The sequence below is a fragment of the Hermetia illucens genome, chromosome 2, assembly GCF_905115235.1.
Source record: "Hermetia illucens chromosome 2, iHerIll2.2.curated.20191125, whole genome shotgun sequence".
In the NCBI taxonomy this organism is placed as follows: Eukaryota; Metazoa; Arthropoda; class Insecta; order Diptera; family Stratiomyidae; genus Hermetia; species Hermetia illucens.
This window is the reverse complement of record NC_051850.1, coordinates 47,730,356-47,749,312: the sequence shown is the minus strand read 5'-3', so window position 1 is coordinate 47,749,312 and position 18,957 is coordinate 47,730,356. Positions and strand designations below refer to the sequence as shown.

Sequence of the window (18,957 nt, the reverse complement as noted above, 5' to 3'; positions counted from 1 at the left end):
GGTATCTATTGTCCAAGAGTAGATTGCTCTAGATGGCATAGAGCAATAGGTAGACTCTAAACTTTTCCTGAAGACTTGGAAAAAGCCAAAGCACATTTCGTCAAACCGGCAACGATGGGCCATCTGCTCAATTTAGAGGATGTTGAATACTCTATATTTTCATTTTGGTAGCTGATTGAGGCACTTCTTTACAAAGAAACAGATAGATGAAGAATTTTTGAATGGCCAAAAATATATTTTATACAACCTGAGTTAGTGAAAGGTTAATGCACTACGGACCACACTACACATATCTGACCTAGAAATACATTTCCTTACCAAGGCTATGAAGTTAACATATCATTTCCACAAATAAATGACCCGAAAATAAAACAATTGCTGACGACTTCCATTATGTTATGCCATCCAGATGCTCCCATAATTTCAGCCAACATAAAGGAATTATCTTTTAATCAATTTGCATATCAGGGTCTGCTGTTCTACTTCGATATCAATAATAATCTGTTTATATTCACCATATACTTTCCCCCAACGAACAAAACGGATGACGCAAAAAATATTTATCTGCCCCTTTTCACTTTCATGTGATGTCATTCTCAAGGTGGGGTTTATTCGTATAAAGGGCGTTACAGTCTAGAACTTCTCTAGTACTGAACGCGATTCACAAGATGATAATTCAAGTACAAATATTGCTGCTAGCAATAAGTAAGTAGCATAGATTAAATTTCAACAGGTTTAAGCAATAAATTATTTCCATAGTAACCATTGCTGCTGGAGACCACCCAGTCAAAACGCAACGCTGCCCAACCTATTGTTCTTTAGAGTATGATCCTGTGTGCACTGTGCTGTACGGACGATATAGGGAATTCGGAAACCAATGCGAATTGAATAGTTTCAACTGTCGACAGAATTTAGGTGCGGATGCATGAGATTTTACTGAAAAATATTTCTGCTAGAAGCTAGAAAATCCTTTACAGATTTGCAAGGGAGAAGGGGTGAATGCCCAGAGGGAAGACCGCCAAGAGGTAGAGATCGTGGGAAGAAAGTCAACAATGAGGAATATGTGAAAGTTTCGTTGTTGGACATTTTGTAAAAGATGTAATTGAATACTTTTGCAATGGTAATGATATCTTAGCAAATGGTTGAAATAAATCAACTTTTTTCAGAAAGGAAGCTTTAACATTTCCATAGCGTAGAAGCTTGTGTAGTTTATGAATTCTATAAATGCAAATATTCGAAAAATACATATATTAAGGTTTTTTCTTCAATTTTTGAAAATCAATAAAGATTAAAGAAGAAATATTGTATTATTGGAATGCAAATATTGTATTTCGGGAACCAGTAATTTCTTGTCTTAGTGCATCTGAAATTTTCATTCAACTTTAGAATATTTATATTTCAATTTTTGCTTTGCAGTAGACAAGGTGAGATATTTCGGATAAACTGACTCTAGAATTGCATCTTTTCTGATTTGGTCGTCGAATAACTTTAATCTCAACGAAAATCCGGAGATGGTTATATTTTATTATAAACTCTTATATCGAATCCCCGAGCCTTTCTTAAGCCATGTCTTCTTGCGCTGGTACGAAGAAAGGTAGAACTGACTCACAAAAGCAAAACGAAGATGAAAACCCAAAAGCAACCAACTCCATCCTCACAGCAATGTGGTTACAATTTCAAGTGTTCAGAACGAGAGATAGAATCATACAAAGTATCGGATAACACCTTTAAGATGACATTTACTGAAAGGGGATATTCATTATTTGAAGTTATTTGAGTAATAAAAAGGCAGGTTTTAAATTTCTTCACAATCAACAAAATCACAGAGAGTTTAACTCTCGGGTGGTATGCATAAAACCCCTTTGATACTGCCCACACATGCACAAGGTACTTTTAGGAAGTTAGATAACTAGGCGCGCTCGAGTTTCAAGTCCCAAACTAGGCAAAAAGGAAACTAGACGAAAACAAGATAAACTGACTATTCCAGTTCTTATCAAATTAGAAAATTACGTAATAAAATCTTGGACTCACCATAATGTTCGTTCGGTGGGGATTTATCGTAATTGTAATTACATTGGTGCAAACATTTACATTAAACTATCTTTTTTTATGTCTCGCAACCTAATAAAATGGTAAACTGGTCGTTGCTTCCCAACGACACGTCTCCGTTTATGTCGGTTTGCTTTATACTCGGCAGTTCGTTGTTGTTTGGTTGAAGATTGTCCGATGTTGAATATTATTTCTTCCGATCGACTACTTAATTCTGGGCAATCTGTAACAATGGAAATAATGGGGAGAGTTATAACAGCTTGCGGGGATAAATGAAATTAATTCAATCTAATAAATAAATAATGGAATCGCGTATAAATGTAAGGACAAATTTCGTTAAGTAGAAAAGCGGTTTATTTCTCCAGGGTCATCCCTTTAACGGGGTCACCCCATGTGACGGATTTTGTATAAACTGCTTCCCAAATGTACGCTTCGAGCGGCGCATGAATGGTGACCTAAAACAAGGTAGAATTGATGCAAGAGACTTTCAAGAGATAGATGAAGCAGTTCTCTATGGACCGGGCAATGCAGAGAGTTTTATTTGAGTTTTCAAACTCGTTTTCCTCAAAACTCTCTACGGTATCTCAATAAGGGTTTGAACGATTGCTTTGAAAATTTAATGATAGATTCGGTTTTATTTCTTTCCCATAATCCTAGTTCATTCCATCACCTTAAGGGGGTCATGCCGTGTGAAGGCCGTTTTTTTTTGCTTTTGTTAGAAATTTTTTTGTGAGGAATTGGACAAAGATACAAATACGAATTTTTCACCATATATTTATTAATACCTTGAGCATGCGTAATAATTTTCCAGCTCGATAGCATAATTCATTATTGAAATACAGAGCAATTTATACACCCATTTCCAAGAAAAAGGTGTTTTCTGCTGTCCCACTAGAGGACGCTGCGATCAGTTTAAAGAAAAAAGTCAACTACAGTCCCCAAACTAGGATTATTAAAAAATTTTTAAGCTCAATTTTTGGTCCGTGTTAAACTTTTTTTGTGAATTTTTACGTTTTTTAACGCTGCTTTAATGAATAAAAAAACTACTGAATGAATCGCAATTATCCTAGTTTGCGGACCGTAGAAATATGTTCTGAATAAATCGTGAAAATTTCAAAGAATTCCGTTCTATAGATTTTGGGCTATGGTGGCAGCAAATTTTCAATATGCAGTTTCGCGAAAAACGCATTTAAAAAGTAGAATGTGATTTTTAATCATAAAATTTTAACTGATCATTAATCTGCTATACCTAGTCCATAAACCTTGGGTTTCTTCAAGAAACACATGTACAGCCTGGGCTTGAATTCTTGCCCATTTAGTGAAGTCATTGGAACGTCATTCCGACCGATAAATACGTGCTTTATTACGGCGATCAACATAAATCTGGCATGTGGCTTACTACGTGTTTAACACTGTAATTTCCGAACGACTCCGAATTTCAAAAAATCACTTTGCCCATATATTCTAAACTATATCTAGATACAATTGATGCCAAAATCGATTCCGCGGATCCGACACACGGGTGACGTTTGATTTTTTTGATTTCAGGTAAGCCAATCAACCAGAATAATGGAGACACTTAACAACCTTCTTTAAGATAGGTGTTTGCGGAGTGGTACTACTCATATCCTTTTGGAGATTTATGACTGACATTTTTTTCCAAACTATTGAGATGTTAACGAATATATCTTAAAAAAAATCAAAGTTCTATATTTTTTTCCCGTCAAAAAATCCTCTTTAATGTTTAAAGCCCGAAATCATTTCGGCCTGCCAATTCCACCTGTAGAGTCCGCATTTGATCTACGGCCGTAATGTGGATGCGATGCAGTTGGTCTGTCAATTTTGACTGTTTAGGCGACCGATGATCGATTGAAAATTGGTTTGGGCAATGACCCAGACATATTTGTTTGGGATGTAATGTTTCCTGTTTACTCCTTGGTGGAGTATAGGGTATCCATACAGTCAGATTGTGCTTCAGTTTAACTATCATCACAGATAATGCTGTGCAAGTGATAAGTTCACAACAGCGCGACAAACACAAGACGAACACATATACTCATGATGACTGGGATTCGAACCCAGAGCGAGATTGGGAGGCTGACGTTCTACCCCCTCAACCAACGCGCCGTGTTTAGGCTGTGAGCGAGAATATTATGGGCATCTTTATCGTTAGTGAACATTTTTGATACTGATACTTGATGAACTGGACGCGAATGGAGGACGAAAGAGGATAGACAATCAAAACCAAAAAAAGTTATTTATGTACACTCATTTCATGACTGAGTTATGTATCAGTATGTCAAAGGCCTGGAAAATTGTCCGAGATTGATTTTTTAGTTCATAAAGTGCTATAAGAATAAGTAAAATAGGGAGAAACGCTCAAAATTTATTTTGTTTTGAGGAAAATTGACCATGGACTACTATCTTGATTTTTTTTAGTCGATTTATTGTAGTTCATTTCAATTGTTTCTTAAGGGGGTCATCCCTTGTGAAGGCAGCTTTTTTTCGCTTACTTTGGGATTTTTTTGTGAAGAACTGAATAAAGATGCAAATGTGAATTTTCCACCATATACATATTTATTAATACCTTGAGTATGCGTGACATTTCCTCCAGCCCGATATAAAAGTTTATTTTTCAAGTATAAAACACCTTATTCACCCATCTCCAAAAAAAGTGGTTTTCCGGTGCCACTCATCTTTAAAAAAACGGTATTTTAACGCGTGGAGTACGTCAATATTTTTTTTCGCCAATTATCATATTAATATTGAAGGGTAAATTTTTGGTGCCTTGTTACACTTTTTTTGTAAATTTTGGTGCTTTTTCACGGCTTCTTTGATGTATAAAACAAGTCGAAATACAGGAGACTGGACGCTTCGGGCATAAAAAATTGTGCTCATGTTGTGTGAGAAATTTCCGCACGGTTTCCCATTCGTATATAACTCATTTCAAAATATTTCTTGATATACATATATATCTCCAAACTCAAATCCGCCGATCATTCGAGTTCACATTATCTGATGATCATACACACATACACAAACCTTCTATAACTTTGCTAAAAACAACAGGATTTTCGAGAAACTTTCCGAAATTGTGCACTATGTTACTTATAACCGCGCCATTTTGAATTTACAGGAGAGGGGTTTCGAGTAAATTTCCAAAATGTGGTATATATTATTATTAACTTTAGTTAACTGGAAAGGGATGTATTTTGAGAGCTAGATTTGGTTGTGATTTTTATTTTCAGGATTTTCGGTTGGATAAGTTCTGAGAACGAGACCTGTTACACTATTTGGGGCACACATTTTGATCCTTCACTCCCCTATGTACTGTCCTCCCCAGTACCAAAAATATAATCAGATTCGAAAAGTACTAATTGAGCCCTTCCGCCTTATACCCCACAGGAATATATCCTGTAGAAAAAAAGATACACCCCCCTTTCACATGTACTGAGAGCCCCCTTTAACCTCAACAAAAAATGGGCCACTTACTGTATGTAAAGGGATTCACAGACCACGTATTCCCACCAAATTTCGTGATAATTTTTTCAGTCGTTTCCAAATAAATTGGGTGAAACAGACAGACAGACAGACACGGACAAACGCAAGTAAAGCCTTGACTTCAATTTTCGCTTTTCTAGCGATATCATTTGAATGTCGTTCGGACCGGCAAATTCGCGTTTCATTACCGCGATCGACATAAACCTGTTTAACACTGTCATTTCCGAACTACATATAATTAAAGCCACACAAAGATCGGTTTTCCGGATCCGCACATGGGATGATCGCTTTGAGTAAATAACATTTTACGCCCCCTTGACCATCCAAAAAAAACCTCGCATTTTGGGTACATTTTTAAAGTAATTAAACTTAAACAAAAATTCGAAAGAAACATTCCTCGAATTTTATATTTCCATTTTTAAAACTATGCATCTAAATTATTAACAATTAATATTAGCTGTATTACTTTTATTGTGGAAATTAGAAGAGTCATGTAAAAAAACGTATGTTCCGATTCAAGGAAGGCGCAGACGTAGAGCAAACAGTCGAAAAGATGCAGACGTAGATAATTCCGAAGTTGAAGCTTAAGTTTTGCAGGAATGAATGTTTTGCGTACGATTTATCTACTGTTCCCTTGAGAGCGAGCTTCCTGCGCGTTTGTATTTTAATCGGAAAAATGGACATGAGTTTCACAGTATCCCAGCTATTTTTCTAAAGCTCAATCTACGATAAACTACCACATGTTTCTACAAACCATAACGAGTGTATCTTTATCTACACTCCTTAGAAATTGCATTGCCGAAAATTATATGAGTATACCGTTATTTCTATCAAGGGCATTCGTTCAGATACCAGTAGTCAAGAAAAAACGAGGGTTTTCCTCCCACTTATGTATTTACTGCAATTCTATGCCTGTCCAAAGAAGTGCATAGAACAGCCACAGGAGGTAATACATACAGCCAGGAGTCAACTAATGCGACTAATAGATAGCTGGCAGCCTCCAACGAATTATTGCCATTGCATGAAAAAAGTGATTTTATATATTCCGTTTTTACATTGAAAATAAGTCGGTAACCGTAGGTTCGGCGATTCAGGTTGATCTTTTATGTAATAATATTTGGGTACCCGATAGTTTCATTTATGGATAGCTCGATGTGGTACTGACACTTTATACTCTTAGGAGCATCAATTTGACGCAAAAGAGATCTACTGTAACTTTGTTAATGATAGTAGGGTTTTCACCGAACTTTTCAGTATGTTGCTTCATATTAAAGCCTATATTATTGCATTCTACGGGTCTAGGCATCATCATAACTTCTTGCTGATTTCTCTGATGGGTAGTTTCTGAGAATGGTACCTTAATTTATGTAACCCTGTCATGGCCTCCTCACCCCCCCCCCCCCGCAGTTTTACCCTTTCTATCAACTAAATATTAGCAACCCTGAACAATGAAAAGGATCAAATCAAGGATGGTGAACCGTTTTGTGTTCCAGACCACAAGCTTCGAGAATAAGAGGTCTATAATAAATCCTTAATATGTTTACATCACTGATCACTTATCTGATATCTAAGTGACCGAAGGCGCACCTTATGATGAGGCATTAGAACGGAGAAATCCATAAAGCAATGGTAAAGGGGATTAGCAAACAAATAGAATAGATATGTTCAAGTACGGAACTACTGTCGAATGAAATTTTAAAGTGATAAAGAGGAGACGCCACCGCCAGCTGGCGTTTTTGATTAGAGAATTTCAAGAAATTCAATGATTTCTCAAAAATAATTTGATCTGAACACTTTCCGGCATAAATTTAGAGACTTACGTACCGGAATTGTTAAGTCAAGACAATATTCTACACCATAGATTGCTTATCAAATATCTGGATACAGAAGTTGGACACGTCGCAACTGTGACTGGATCCAAGTAAACAGTGTTGAATTTCTTTCTTTATTTAATGGTTAATGGCTGATGTGTTTTTTTTTAAATATTATTGCTTAAGTTGCTTAAGTTCGCTGAAAATGTCATGCCATGACACAAAAATATTTCGTGAATCTGTATTCGCCTAGTAGTTTCTAGTTAAGTGCTCGTATATCCGTGTCATGGAATGTCACGATTTTGACGGTTATCAATATGAATTTACCGCTGGACGACATAACAATTTCATCCACTTACTTTCTATTTTTTAAGTCGATTATTCATAGGAGGGGCATTTTCATGCTAGCAATGGGTAATTCTACCAAGAATGTTCGAGTGGTTTAAGGGATCCCGCCAACTGATGGCAAAAACCTCACTGGATGAAGACAACTTGACATTATGAGTAAAATTACAATTGTGACTCAGACAAATTTCTTCCAGTAATCTACGTCAGTGAACGTTGGTGAAATAGACCACACAACTCGCTTGCAATATCATTACCGGATGAGGACACAATCAGATTTAAAGAAAAGAATTAAATGACTCAGTAGATGAAGTCATACAAATAACGAAAAAATGTTCATTATGTCACTGAAACTCTGAATTTGGTTAGAATAAACGGAAAAACTGAAAGAAATATTTAAAATTAAATTAGTGACATATCATTTGATTTAAAGTACACCAAATTATTCAAATTTTGGAATGCAGGTTTAATACACCCTCCAACAAGTCACAAGGGTGACAAAGTGCTCCAGTTTCGAGACCACATTTTCACAAAAGGGTGGGTAGTTGTATCTATTTGCTTTCATCCTGTCCAGCATACTTCGAACTAAGTTGTGTGGTTTTCACTACACTAAAGTATTAACTACGAAAAAATTGTAATTCCATTTTAAAGTTTTCAAGTTGATAAAAAGGGTCCTACTAAACTGAGGGTACTCCGTTAAATTTAGTTAGATAGATAGACTGCTGTCCATATCAGCATCTTTAATTGCATCCTCAGAAGTTAAAATCTGTCCTTGTATAACAACTGTGGATTGAAAAAATCTTTGGATTGGTGAATATGATTGTGCAAAAAATAATATAAATAATGGATGTGGATGGACACTGAAAATCTGTAACATGGATCGGAAAATTCATAAAAACAAATCAGACATTCACATGATGCCAAATCAACTTCAGGACGCTTTGAAAAATACAACGTACTTCCATTTGCATTTTATGCAAGATTGATAAATATGACGAGAATGAAGAGATCAAAGCCCAATTTAATGAAGTTCTTCGTGTGTCTGCTCATTGATTTGCGACTTTTGGTTAAAAATTTCAATCAGGCACTGATTTTTGTAATCAAATAAGATTTTATTTTTGAGCTAACAATTGCACCATCAACTATACTACAGTTCCCACGCCAAAATAGTTGATATCTTAAGGCCAACTATTTATCAAAGAAATTTCCACCTTCCCATAAGAACAGCTGAAAGCGTGCACTGTATTGATTGGAATTTGAAGGTATCCACTATCTTTTTTTGAATAAGGGGAATGGTATAGGACGTTTCATTCGATGTTTTCTAGATAGTTTTTTAAGAATTTTGCAACAACGAGTCAAACATAGATATGTAGAAAAATTTAATCATCGTGTTTTTGGTAGGTGGCCAGTAGTCGTTCTTCCATATTTAAAGAGTTCGCAGTAAATGTTTATGGGTTTTATATGAGTATCCACTACGTACGCATAAATTCACTTCTTCTTCAGTCACGAATTGAATTTATGGTCATAATTATTCCTCCGCCATGAATAACATAGAAGTCGTAGTTCAAATACGAGATAAGCAACGGCTGCAAATTGCAAAGTGCAACTACACACATTGAGCTCACAATAAATTGAAGCATGAGATATAGGTATAACCACAACTACAACTATCCACATCAGTTCAAAAGAATATCCTTCCTTATGCCAAGATTCATCCTAAAACGTAGGTTTTCGAAGGCTATTGCGGTTCCTTATGATACCAGATAACCTCCGGTCAGGCTCTGTGACAAGAGCCATTTCAGACGAATCGCTACAGACTTGGATCTGATCGTCCCCCAAGAAGAAGTAGGGATGATATTCAGTGGCTTTACTGGGAATAGTTCGTAACACAACTTCCCTGTTATCCCAGAAATGCGCTGTGTTTCTCATAGCTGATGCATGTTTATGTATGTTTTTTTTTGGATTGTCAATTTAAGTATAGTTTTCATCTTCAATCATAGTTATTTTTGCCTAACCAGTAATATTTCACAAATGATTTCTCGTTTTCAGTATCTTCATACAGATTCCACTTTTTGTGCCCGGATCTTTTCTGGTCCATCTAGACGGTCAAAAATGGTTGTTCAAAAGTCTCAATTGGATGCTCATCCAATAATGCTTCCAGGTTTGCACTTTCAAATACAAAGATACGAAAATTATTTCACGTTTAGCGGAATATTTTCTAAAAACATAGGACTGAAAGAAACCAACAAGCTACCAAGAGGATGGATACAACATGTGAACAATAGCGTAGAGTCAATAAATATGAACTAGAATACACTCAATCAAACTCGGAAGAATTTAATGGACACAGAAATACACTCAATGTTTATAATCATGAATGCACTCCCTAATAAGCAACACGATCTTGGTTCCACTTCAAAACAATGTTACGGCCTGAAGTTACATGTTAGACAGTTAAGTTAAATGGATTCAAAACCTTTACGATTGAATTCATGTTAAGCCGGAAAACTGGAAAGGAAAAAAGAGATTGACTGTCATGCGCGCAACCGCAGCCCACAAACAAAAGAAAATTTTTGGTAGGTTGGGGGAGCGCCAAAAAAAAAAAACGACGAACAGGTTAACCTCAGTTAATAGCAGGAAGCATTTATGAGAAAAATGTGGGATCTACCAATTTAGTAGCTATGAGGTTGAAAGAACATCTGAGAAAGGCAGAGGTAGGCAGTAAAGAAAGGATTAAACCCTGACAAAATCAGTGGTGACTAAGCACATCCTGGATGAGAGCCATCATATGATAGATGAAAGGCTTTGTAGTGCTGGAGGAACTCTGGAACACTAGGAAACTAGGCGCCTATGAAACACAATGATAATTATATTTAACAGCGTATTATGTTGATAAACAAGAAAAGTAGCCAACAATGGCCTGTCAAATACTATGTACATTTATTTATTCAATCATTTTTGTCATTTCTTTAAATATTTTCCCCAAATTTTTGTTGTTGCTACACCACAATCACCGCTTTTAGGCGTCATTTATGGTTGGAATGGAGGGAGCCCTGAATCCGCCATCCATTTTATGGCGGAACGAACCAATTAGAGAGAAGCTGCATCTCATTTTTCTGGTGCATGAGCTCCTCGTTTTGGAGTGACACACAAAGTTAACAATTAAAAAAAAAAAACAACGGCTACGGTTTCCCCCGATTTGTCTGGTCTGCTATCAAGTGGATGGCAGATTCAGGGATCTCCCCATTCCAAATAAGAAATATTTCAGCTTCGGATGATTTTGGTCAGAAAGAGCAGACAGTTTCCCCCTGGATATAAGTCGTAGTCATGACGTGTTTCGAATTCGACACCTACTTCGGGAACACTGCTCCCGTGCCAAAGGCAGCGTCTGATGAGTGGCCTCTGACTTGAATGAAACTGTAGTCGTCTTTTAAAAAAATATCATTTACGAGCTTTCTGAGTTACGACCTGACTGCGCTAAACCTCAAGGAACAATCTATAACTCTCAGCAATGCTTTATTGAAATAAGGTTTTTTAAAGTTTTCCCACGAAAGTCTTCAACTAGGGTGAAACTTGACATGTTTGAAGCTACGAGCAACTATGTTTTTGGTTTTTTTGTAAAACAAACTTTGTTTTAGTCTTTTAAACACAAAGAGTGGCGTGAGTCAAGCTTTCATTCGACAGTATCAATAATACGAATTGCAAAACCAATCAGTTTTATAGGTAGGAAATGCAAATGGTATATTGTTCTCCAGAACTTAGATTTGAAATGAAATAAAACGATTGACGATTCTTCGAAACAAAGTCACCTATACAGTTGGGAACACGGTAATGAAGAATAAACACGTAATTGAGGCTGATTGGCGTTTTTTGCAGAGGCAGGTGAAAATCAATTGAAGATTGTTCCATCTTACATTAAACATTTTAATTGAATTGTGATATTTACAGAATTTCGGAAGCCAGTTGTATAGGATCTCGCATAGAAGAGGTGAAAAATGGTTTCTGAAATACTGTTAACCAAATAATTCAATAAAAATTATTATTTAAAATAGAAATAATTTTCTGCTGATTTAATAGTTAATATATTCGCAAAAAAGCTAAACTAAAAAAATAAACAGTAATAAATTCTAGTGAGTTGTTAACAAATAATTGTAATCGAAGCATACATCACGTGCATATATATATATATATATATAAGGACGAGTTGCTTTTTGAGAGTTAGAGCCAATTAAACCGTGCAAATTTCATATCTATAACAGACTGTTTTCTTTTTCAATTTTAATGGAGCTGCATAGTTTAGGAGGCAGTCAAAGTTGTATTCTCCTATCTTTATTCTCCTATCTTTATTCTTCCCGTTTGACTAATGCGGTTTGATGTTTTTCCATCGCTTGCCGCAGAGAGAAAATCTGATCTGTTGCCGATTTGCCTGGAGTGAAGCCTCTTTGGTATGGGCCAATGATGTTCTGGGCGTATGAGGCTATCCCTTGGTAAATTTACATAGCAGGTAAACGTCTACTTTCTGTGAGTAGACAGTCTTTTCCAAATAATCCCAAACTGTCACATAGTTGATTTTCAATACATTGGCTATTTACTTTATGGCAGATTGTATGCGGTTCTAGCTTGACCAGTTGCAAACATTGGCTGTGGCTGGTCAACCAATGGGTGATTCTGGACCAAATCGAATAAACCACTCCGCCTTCAGCATCCGCACCGTGAGCTTCACAACTTTTTTTTACATATTCGTGAAGGGTTGTTTCCATGTAGAAACGCATCACATAGTATATTTCCTCAGAAATTTCACTCATTTTCGTTAACGTTAAGACGAAATTCCAAACCCGCCGCCACTGTAATGTCAGACCATCAAAACATTTGCATTTTGTGAATCTGGGTTATCTTCAGCATACACAAAAAACCATGTCCCCTGACATGGGAATATCGAAAAATTCAGCTTACAAAAGATGTACGGAATATTTGCTGACAGGGGGCTTAATCAAAAATAGAGCAGTAAAATTCAAAGGGCCTTTGCAAGAGTACGTAGCATCGAATGATCTATTGTTTTCTGATGGAAAAATTTTCGTCATAGAGGCGATATTTAAATAGCAGAATGACGGAGTTTATGCGCTATCGTCAAAATAAGCTTCAAGAGTTCAAAGAAATCAGCCTTGGTTTAATGAAATGTCAGCGAGGGTGTCATAAGCATGCATTTCAGTGAAAAAGGGATAAAACCATCGGCAGCAGTATATCTCTTAGGCAACCCCTTTTCAAAAATCATCATTGGGGGTTTCAACAGGAGTCTGCATCGAAACATAATGCTCGGCTAACTTAAATCTAGCTCGACACCATCGTCCCCAGTTTTATTTCTGCAGACAATTGGAATTCTACTAGTTCAGACTTTAATCTCGCTTAGGAAAGCATTAAAATGAACAGTGGAAAATTTCCCTATGAACATAATGTGTCCAGCCCGCCAACCACGTACAGTTCAGCCCGTCGGTTGCGCCGAAATAACCTGCAATGCACCCATCCACCAGTTGCACTGAATGCACAATCCATGTATCGGCAAACCCCAACATTATTAGTTCAACTCTGGGCATGAAAGACCTTGAGACAAGAATTTGAGATATTTTTGGGTGTGAGCATTTATCGGAAATATTCACCAGTGATAAAAATGCCCACAAAATTCTCGTTCATATCCTATACAAACAAAAAATTCTCACTCACAGCCTAAGCAAACATATCTGACCGATTGGCCAAATTATGTTTCATTTGATGACAGGCCATAACCTCCCATTCACGTTACGGCCGCCGGTAAAATGCGGATTATTCAGGCATAACTGACAGGTCGAACTGGATGGCGGGTTTACCGCGATAGGTGACTAGCGAATTGTCTTAAAGCTTGTACCAAGGCTAAATGTAGACACTTCGAGTAATGTTTTTCATTTTCTTATTCCTTAGTATTATATATTATATTATACAATAAACACCATTATTATAGTTTTAAAATATTAGGTCGGGAGTACTACATAATATTCTTCTCTTTTTGCCCCTTCAAAATATTGGCGAAAACTCATCCACAAAAATCTCCAGAAAAAGTAGATTGCTATTTGCGCTGAGAAGTTATAATCATGCGTTCCGAGACAGATATCGCAATTATCAGTATTAACATACTCTCATTTCTAATAATATGGAATTTCGGGTCAATAAATTTGACTGCTATTACGTAAATCAATACCCGGAATGCCGTCTATGCGCTTGAATTTCCGATAAGTAAGGTCTATCGAGAATAAATAAAATTAGAACAGGAAACATATTTTTTACTTGAAAAATCAAATTCAATATTTCCAAATAAAATTAGACGTTTTATGTATTATCAATTATTATCAGTTTTAAGGCAGCAACATCCACTCGGGCCATTTTGTTCAATTGCATGAAAATTAAGTCAAAATTATGGCTCCTCACCAGACCTTATCAGTTTTTTAAAAGTTCTTCGAAACTCGGGATTTTAGACATGGAGTGCTAATTTTAGTGCAAAATTATCATTTTAATTTCTAGACGTCCATACACAGTAGGTTGCATTTCTCACAAAAGCCATTATTACTCCTATCACAATCACTGAATGGTCACCACACTTGAACTGTAATGGGTTTGATAAATCTGATTTATTTTTAGAAATTTTATTGAAGAAATTAACTATAGATTCAGACAATTTATATATCAGCGCGCAGTTGTCGCGGTCATTTACACTTGAGATACTCATTTTCGCGAAAATAAAACAGAATTCAATATAAATATTGTTCCCACTTCGAACCACTTGTTCACAGTACACTGTGGAAGTATAACAATCAATTAACGAGTTTTATGGTAAATTCTGTCCCAGGCATTCGGTATTCATGCAGGAGCTTTTCCCTTGATACGTAATCAAAGGGGTTCCTGTTGTCAGTTCCACAGTAATAATTGATATCAGAATTGTTATTGACTGAATTATTGCCAATGTAATTGAACTGAATTATCCCTGCACCAGCGGTAGGTAAAGTAGACATTTTCACTTGTGATTCAGTTTTCCAGTGATTTTCGAGCGGAGGTGCTCTGGGGTGTGATTAAATCAATACAGAAAGTTAAAAATCATGAGTTTCAGCCGTTGAAAAAAGGACACAAAAATTGACAGACTTCTGGTCCAACAAATCACATACATATTTGCTTAATATTGGAAGCGACATACGCTGGCCTTCTATTTAATTATATTTTAATTGGAGAATTTTTCGCTCATATCTCGTTTCCTAGAACTATATTTAATCGTATTTATTTCATAACTAAAGTAGCGACGGCTTATCTCTTGCTTAGGTATGGGCAAACGAGAATGATGTCAGCGCAATACTTCCCGTGCGGAATTATAATAAAAACAGGAATTGAGGAACAGAAATCGTTTTTAGAACTGGTGTCTGGACTCATACTGAATTAGAATCACTGACTAATAGTTTACCTTTGAATTCAATTGAACTGATATATTGCATCGTTAGAGTATCCGGATGAAATAATCCATTAATTTGCCACCTTCAAAATGAGCACATTACGAGAACTTTATTGGCTGCAATGTATTGGCGTTGGGACTAAGCATTTTGAGGTACCACAGCACAGCATATATTATCACAGTGAAAATTATAACTTGATAGAATTTTTCAAGAGGATGGTTTTCCAGAAAGGGCTTAGAATTCACTTCAGGAGGAAGAACACAAAAAGGACGAAACACTGTACTCACTTCCACAAAATTCACCTGAACTTTTCCCCATGTAGAGAACTAATCAACGAAGAAGAAAATGAAAAATCACTCCTAAAAATCCCGAGAAATCTAGGAATTTTCATAATTCAACCATTTTACTTCTCGAAAAAGAAAAAAAATCTTCACTCCAACATCTCACCAGCGCGAACGGATTTATTTTAGGTAGTAATCGACGCGCGTAAACACCTCAAATGATATAAAATGCAGATGCCTCAAGGCTCGACTTTGGTGCCACAGTTGCTTTTTCCTGTGTTTGTTTTCAATTCCCCGGAGTCGGTTTTAGTATGTAGTTTTGTATCTTGTTTCTGACGAGAGCCCGACGCAAAGATAGATCTAGCAAGCACATGCTCTAATGTGTAGACTGGTTTGAAAATCTCAAGACATGAGTTTAAAACCTGGTAGAACTGGTAGAAGAGAAGTGAACAAACCAAACTCTCTTTTCGGCCGATAATCCAACAAGATCTCTTTGAGTTTATATGTACGCAAACTCAGAAAAACGAACGTTTTACTACCTCAGTGCATGGCTAAAGATAAGTTTCGGGATTAATATGGACGCTAGAGTCAGAGCTGATATGGAAATCGAGCGAGTAATGGCCGGTTGCAAGCGCGTGTCGGTTCAGTGATAAATAGAAAAGAAAACATTAATGATTATGTTATAAACACTGACTTAAATGTTTGTTATCTTTTGTTTTTCATTTGCTTCTAATTGAATGTATCTGGTGTATTTGGCTTGCAGTGTGTATAATGTAGATTCAAAGTTATTACGGCAACGTTTTTCACGATGTTAATATTTATCAATGGAAATTGATCTGTCTCGTCTAGTCGGAAAAGGCTTCAATTCGGATGAAAATTTGATATGATAGATACGAACTTTAATCCTAAACTCTGTTAGAAACGAAGATTTTTCACTGAAAACCATGAGGGCAGACTGTCGAGGAATTTTATTTTGGTTTTCCAGCACATCTTCATCACGAAGATGTGCTGAATTCTTATCTACGTTATGAAAAATTTAATCTAATAGATTCCAAAATTTCGGGAATAGGTGGAAACTACAGTATTTGTCGTAGATAACTTAGATTGCTAAACAACAGATCAAGTGAATGATATTTACGCGGCGATAATAGGGGTCAATAATGAACCAATTAACGCAAAAAAGCGAAACTGGTAAAAAATCATATTTGCGATTCCGGTGTTATGCAAGCGATATCTAATTTCCAAATAGATAGATAGATACATATGTAGATCGTGCAAATAAAAAGTAGTTCTCTTATACATTTTGAAAGTTGATTCGAAAGCTTTCTTTGTGTTCACCGATTCGAAGACCTGCTGGAATCTATACCTTCCTCTCTTCTTAGCTAGAGGTCCTGAGTGGTTTGGATAGTCTGTCGTTCTCAACTTTCCAAAGGACGACGGTGAATTTGAAATTTTTTTTGTCTTCAGGAATTTCAAGTTCCAATTTTATATTATGGATGGTTAGAATATTATAAGTAAAAACTATGCGAATTAATTCAAAAAGTCCAATTTTCGACTTTGTAAAAATGGCGCCCAACGTGGGATCAACTCCATATGCGACAAGCTTGTGAGAAAAGTACAGATTGTGGTTAATGTTATGAGAAGGGTTGAAGTACCAATGACACTTTCTATTCCAGAAATGGATGGCAAAGCAGTGTCCGGTGCTTTGGTCGAGCAGGAGGTTAGGTATCAGCGGACTTGAATGATTTCAATTCATCAACTCTTTCAGACTGTTTTGAGGTTTTCATCGCATAATCATCCGTCAATTTTGTGTTCACTAGATCGCATTGAGTATTTGAATATGTATGGCTAGACTGTATATTACTACTGCAAAAGAGTGACCGCATAAATTGAAGCTGTATTTGGCTTGCAGTGTTTATAATATAGATTCAAAGTTATTACGGAACTTCGCAATGCATTAACATAGTATGCTGATCCCAAGCCCAGGTAAAGGAGGAAGGTTCGCGGCAACATACTCTGTACTATCCTCAGTAAAACAAAAATGAAATGCTGAGATCAGGGAAAGAAATAAATAAAATATAATTGGAGTTATTCTACTATGCTAAATCCTACCTGATCTCTCTTGGTGACAGGTCCAGCGACAGGCCGACCAAGAAAATGCATACAATGCCGTTACAAACATGATGATCGGATTGAGTCACAAGCCTCGGAGAAATACTAGGGCGTTCACCTCAGTCGACGCGGCAGGACGGGCCCCGGTCCTGTCGAGACATGGGCAAGGGTTCTTGACGCATGGACGGCGTCAGGATATAAGCAAGTTAGTTCGAACAAAACAAATACGTGTCTGCACGCTAAATGTTGGTATCCTAATTCGAAAGACGGAGGAACTCGCAAGAGCCCTTCGGAAAAGGCGCATTGATATCTGCGCTCTGCAAGAAACCCGATGGTCTGGTGCCAAAAGTTGCGACATTGAACGCGAACGCGGTAAAAATGGCTATAAACTTCTCTCTTGGTAACCCACACACTCAATATGGTGTTGGCATTGCCATCTCAGAGGGTTTCCGTCATGCCATTAAAGAGGTCGAACGATTTGATGATCTGCTGATGAAACTCACCATTATATCAGCTGATCATATTATTCACTTCTTCACCGGGTACGCACCATAGACAGGTCGACCTGATGCCGAGAAAGATGCCTTCTGGCAACCTCTCGATGAAAAGACTTGTCACGAGCCTGATTACGACTATATTATTATTGCCGGTGACGCAATGAGGGTTGCGAGCGTATAATCGATTTTGTGGACACCAATGACCTTGTACTTATGAATACATGGTTCATCAGACGGTTGTCTCATCTTCTTACATTTTATAGTGGGAACAGTAAAACGCAAATCCACCATATTCGCATAAGACGCCGACATTTTACCACTGTCACTGATTGCAAAGTCGTACCCTAGGAGACCATCGCACCTCAACATCGGCCGTTGATTGCCGTCCTGCGAATTAAGCCACCGATAAAACAGCCTGAGGAACGCACTCGCTCGCGGCGCGTCAAATGGTGGCGATTTGGTGAGAAGAAAGAAGAAATGATCTCACTCATACGATTGCCGACCATTATGAATGCGGAAGAATCATGAAACCAAATGAAAGACACGATCCACAAAGTGGCCTCTGCAACTCACGGGGTCACCTAGCCGGGTAAGCGGTACATCGACCGAGATACTTGGCTTTGGAATGATGATGTTGAAATGAAGGTCCGTGAAAAGAAACGCCTCTACCACAAATTTCTCAACGATAAAACACCGGTCAGTTGGCCAAATGGCAAAACCGATCACGACGAGCCGATCCCACTTGTGAACGGGACAAAGGCTGAAGAAAACAAAAGTTTCAAAGTTATTACGGCAATGTTTTTCACGATGTTAACATTTATCAATGGAAACTGATCTGTCTCGTCTAATCGGGAAAGGTTTCATAAGACTTCAACTCGGATGAAAATTTAAAATG

At 37.0% G+C, this 18,957-nt stretch overlaps 2 protein-coding genes across 2 annotated transcripts in view; one reads left to right on the top strand and one right to left on the bottom strand.

The window, feature by feature from the left end:
* LOC119649891 (frizzled-2) overlaps positions 1 to 18,957 on the bottom strand; it is a 354,344-nt gene that overhangs the window by 47,416 nt on the left and 287,971 nt on the right. The window contains exon 4 of the mRNA XM_038052281.1: positions 2,032 to 2,272. The gene's annotated coding sequence lies outside the window, so the exon portion shown is untranslated. The remainder of the gene's footprint in view (positions 1 to 2,031; positions 2,273 to 18,957) is intronic.
* On the top strand, positions 557 to 1,186 carry LOC119649892 (vasotab-like). The gene is made up of 3 exons (XM_038052282.1): positions 557 to 705; positions 760 to 915; positions 978 to 1,186. The coding sequence occupies exons 1-3, from the start codon at positions 669 to 671 to the stop codon at positions 1,091 to 1,093; spliced, it is 309 nt and encodes a 102-aa protein (XP_037908210.1). The 5' UTR covers positions 557 to 668; the 3' UTR covers positions 1,094 to 1,186.